The sequence below is a fragment of the Triticum urartu genome, chromosome 2A (assembly GCF_056163025.1).
Source record: "Triticum urartu cultivar PI428250 chromosome 2A, HENAU_Tu73, whole genome shotgun sequence".
Classification (NCBI taxonomy): domain Eukaryota; kingdom Viridiplantae; phylum Streptophyta; class Magnoliopsida; order Poales; family Poaceae; genus Triticum; species Triticum urartu.
The window spans coordinates 583697916-583702704 of record NC_141874.1 but is presented as its reverse complement, the minus strand read 5'-3'; the positions used below and the strand labels follow the sequence as shown (position 1 = coordinate 583702704).

At 42.6% G+C, this 4789-nt stretch overlaps 1 protein-coding gene across 1 annotated transcript; it reads left to right on the top strand.

Annotated features, from left to right (window-relative positions):
* Positions 1-2075: 2075 nt before the first annotated feature.
* Positions 2076-2405, top strand: LOC147986041 (protein transport protein Sec61 subunit gamma-like). The gene is made up of 2 exons (XM_087539971.1): positions 2076-2205; positions 2290-2405. The coding sequence occupies exons 1-2, from the start codon at positions 2112-2114 to the stop codon at positions 2403-2405; spliced, it is 210 nt and encodes a 69-aa protein (XP_087396097.1). The 5' UTR covers positions 2076-2111.
* Positions 2406-4789: the final 2384 nt, after the last annotated feature.

Sequence of the window (4789 nt, the reverse complement as noted above, 5' to 3'; positions counted from 1 at the left end):
TGGCCATAAGATTGATCATTTGGCTTGAAAGCCATTGATCTCCACACGTGATAGCTCGTTTTTGAGAACACTTTTTTAAAATAATTGCCGTATTACAAGTTTGTTATTTTTCCTAGGAACTTGGCCACATATAATGACACAATGCGAAGGTTTCCCAATTTTTTGATTTTTTTTGCATTTTTTATGCCCGTTTCAAAATGCGGTCAAAACGGCGGGAATGACCGTTCTTAGCTAGTGGTTGAATCTGGGAATTTTTTTGGTGTTTCTATGATTAAATAGATACTTATGTACCTAGAAATGATTTTTGGAAAAAATTAAGAGCAAACTACAAGGCAGCTACAGTTCAAATTTGACCCGCTTCCAACTGAATCAGCGGAAATTTGTCTTTTTCATGAGAGGTGGATCAAAACTTTTTTACACCCAACCATTTGGTCAATTGTGCATTAAACATGGCCTAGTATTTTATAAAATTGATTTGGTCCATTTTTGCAACAATTATTTGGTAGTTCCTTCACAAAAAAACCTCCTTTTAGGCACTCGAAAAATGGAAAATGGTTTTTTCGTCCAAAGAAAATGAAAACTTCCTTAGGCAACATTGTTTGCGATTCCAATATGCACCAATGTGCACCATATGAGATCATTTAAGCAAACTATGCCATGAATCTGGCCATAAGATTGATCATTTGGCTTGAAAGCCATTGATCTCCACACGTGATAGCTCATTTCTGAGAACACTTTTTTAAAATAATTGCCGTATTACAAGTTTATTAGTTTTCCTGGGAACTTGGCCAAATATAATGACATAATGCGAAGGTTTCCCAATTTTTTATTTTTTTGAATTTTTTATGCCCGTTTCAAAATGCGGTCAAAACAGCGGGAATGACCGTTCCTAGCTAGTGGTTGAATCTTGGAAATTTTTTTGGTGTTTCTCTGATAAAATAGATACTTATGTACCTAGAAATGATTTTTGGAAAAATTACAGACCAAACTATGAGGCAGATGCAGTTCAAATTTGACCCGCTTCCAACTAAATCGGCGGGAATTTGTCTTTTTCACGAGAGGTGGATCAAAACTTTTTACACCCAACCATTTGGTCAATTGTGCATTAAATATGGCCTAGTATTTTAGAAAAATGATTTGGTCCAATTTTGCAACAATTATTTGGGAGGTCCTTCACAAAAAACCTCCTTTTGGGCACTCAAAAAATGGAAAATGGTTTTTTCGTCCAAAGAAAATGAAAACTTCCTTAGGCAACATTGTTTGCCATTCCAATATGCATCCTTGTGCACAATATGAGATCATTTGAACAAACTATGCCATGAATGTGGCCATAAGAGTGATCATTTGTCTTGAAAGCCATTGATCTCCACATGTGATAGCTCGTTTCTGAGAACACTTTTTTTATAATAATTGCCGTATTACAAGTTTGTTATTTTTCCTAGGAACTTGGCCACATATGATGACACAACGCGAAGGTTTTGCATTTTTTTGATTTTTTTTGAATTTGTTATGCCTATTTCAAAATGACACATTTCTTGGACCAATCAGAAGGCAGAACCTCCCTTCCCACGGATCACCCCCCCTAAGCCGATCTGAGCCGTCCACACCATACAGATCCAACGTCTCCTAAACGCACGCTGGCCAACCAAACCCTAGCATCGTGCAGCACACTCCCCTCCCTCTCCCTCTCCCCGACCCATGCGGCACCGCCTCCCTCTCCCCGACCTAGATCTCCCTCCCCGACCTAGACCTCCCTCTCCGCCGTCCCAACTCCTACCCCGCCGCCGGCCTCCCCCCAAGCGCCGCTGCTCTTGACCTGCAATGACCAACGACGACGGCCCCCCGTCGCTGCCCCCTCCTTCCCAATCCCGCCGCGGCGAGGAGATCCATTCCCGCCGCCGCCGTTGCCCCCGCCCCCTTCTCCCCGATTCAGACCACATCCTCCCACCATAGCTTGCCGCCGGGCCTCCTCCTCCCCTCCTCGCAGATCCAGAGCACAAATCCAAACAGCACACCATTCGCCCGTTGGCTTCCCCCCTCCCTTCCCCTCACGCGCGCGACCTCGTCATCGTCGTCGGCTCGGAGATCTCGCCTTCCCGCTGGCAGCAGCCATGGACGCCGTCGACTCCATGGTGGACCCCCTCCACGAGTTCGCCAAGGACAGCGTCCGCCTCGTCAAGCGCTGCCACAAGCCCGACTGCAAGGGTAAGGACCAAAGACTCGCGCCTGCTCGTCTAGATCCAGTTTGTTTTCCTCTTTCGCCAGATCTGACGCTGATTGGGCGCGCAGAGTTCACCAAGGTGGCGGCGCGGACGGTGATCGGGTTCGTCGTCATGGGGTTCGTCGGCATATTCGTCAAGCTCATCTTCATCCCCATCAACAACATCATCATCGGCTCCGGCTAGGTGCGAACGCATCTCCTCCGATCCCGTCTCCCTCTTGTTTGCACGGTTTAGTTAGACTTGGGTCCTGTTGTCTCGCGCTGTGATCTGTTGGATCTGCGGTGTGCGTGCACAGTCCTGCGATCTGACCAATATTTAGTAAGCTAGATTTTAGTAGATCATTTTTTCCTCCAAATAGACCTGCCAATTTCTACCTTGTTAGGAGAATTCGGATGAGTCAAGGGTAATCAGCTGTGGGGAACTGGGGTCATGCTTAAGTCATTGCCGCTAGTTGCCTCCGCAGGACGAATTGGGGGCATAGGCTGGTTCCTCACCACACAATTTGGGAAAAGAGGAGCTTTTGCAATGTTTCGCTGTTTCTACACATACCACCAGTTCGCCCAAGTTGGTGTCGATTCAGTGCATCTAAATTGGCACCTACTGAGTAGACAGGTTACATACCAATGTTTGTCCATGGTTCGTGCTATGTGTCGATGTATTATTCATTCTTTAATGCACCTGTATTCACGCATGGCCAGCTTTATGTATTCACAATATAAAGTTGATCTATACACGCATGGCAAGATTTTGTAAAATAAGAAAATAGGTAGGAGTCAAAATATTGTAGGACACGTGTTATGCAATGTTGATCTATACTTTAATGCACCTGTGTTCACGCATGGCCAGCTTTATGTAGCAGTGTCGCGTGTGACCTCAAAAAGGCTTTGAAAATCCTGATTGAAAATGAAGATGGTACTACTGATTCTCAGACCAGGAACATTGTGTTTCCTGAGCTCTTCCAATCCATTTCTTAGAATCCATGCTGGTGGTGTCTTCTACAATATAATATGTGCATTATTCTATTTACCATGTTAGCTATGGCCGACCAGTCTGTTCTATCTGTTTCATGTGGTCGTCCGATATGTGTGGTGCCAACTGCCATTTCTTTGCTAGCTGATGTCAATAGTCTTTTGGTTCATACAACTTAGTGCCTCATATATGAATGCTCTTTCTGGGTTTTTCAATTTCTCTTCCCCCTATCTTTTGCTGACTACACTGATTATATGCCTATTCTACACCGATGCACTTTTTTTTATGCTGGTACTATGTCATGGGTGTTAATATCTACTACCTATTTACTGCTTGTTGTGCAAAATCTTTTGGTTATTGTAAATCATTCCCTGCTGTATAAAGTTTGGTTTTAGTTTGTTGCATTTTGTTGGTTCCTATCTTGTCAATATATACAACAATATGCTTTCTTGGTGGCCATTTGTGCTTCACATTTTTTGGGTATGCTACTTCTCTAATGAGTGGGTGCATCTCTTCTTTGTTTTATCATTCTATATTGTTTTCCTAACCTTTTTGGTATTCTGCTTTCTCCTTGCAGATGGCAAGCACCACTTTGTTGGTTCCTCTCTTGCCAATGTCTACAGCAATGTGTGCGTCCTCTGTCTCATCTGCGGCATTACCGTAGGGCAACTCATAATGGGCCTATCAAGCATACTGACCTTGTGATGATAGATAAAGAGGTTGATTTCAGTGCCATTCTGATAAATATCTTTTTAGCCCTATGAATTGAAAAATGAGTGCTTCTTGGTTGTTTCTTTTGTTGGTCCAGAAGATTCTTGGTGCTTTTAGTGCAGTACTATACTATGCTCCTTGGCACTTCTTGCTGTGTTAACTAAATGGTTTAGTCCTGCGCTTCATAGAAGCAGTTTTAACTAAATGTAATGAACTAATTAAGTGCCTTCTTTTATTGTTGGCTAATCCTTTGGTTTTATCACATGCTACATTCTACTCTCTCCATTCCTAAATATAAGTCTTTCTAGACATTTCAAATGGGCTAGAACATACGGATGTATATGATGATATGCTACCACTCTAATAAGTCCAAGCACTATAAACCCTATGAACTTAATAATGATACTCTGCATGCTATGAGTAAAGTGCTCTATTTTCTTGCGTCACCTTGTATGAATGAGTATATCGTCTTAACTATCTGGGGACAAAAATCATTGTATTAGCTGAATTTGTGTTATCTTTCTAAAGAACTTGTCCTTTTTTTTAATGTTCTGTTCATAATATATTGGCTCCAGTGTTTTGATTCTTCTCTTCTGATTCATGTAACAGGGCGACGGCCGAAGGCATGATGATAGTTCTATTGCTATCCTAGTGTAGCGAAGGTAGCCTAGTCGACTATGGTCGCGTAGTTAGTCATGCATATAGTTTCATCTGACTGGAGCAGGAGCCCAGTTTGTGTTGATTGTCAATTCTCATTGTGATTGTCCCTATATCCGTGTGACTGATTGTATTTGTATCTGTGCTGTAACTGTGTCATGACAGAAGGAGCCCAGTATATTTGTATGACTGTGATTGATTCTCGCTGTTGTTATTTGAAATATTACTTG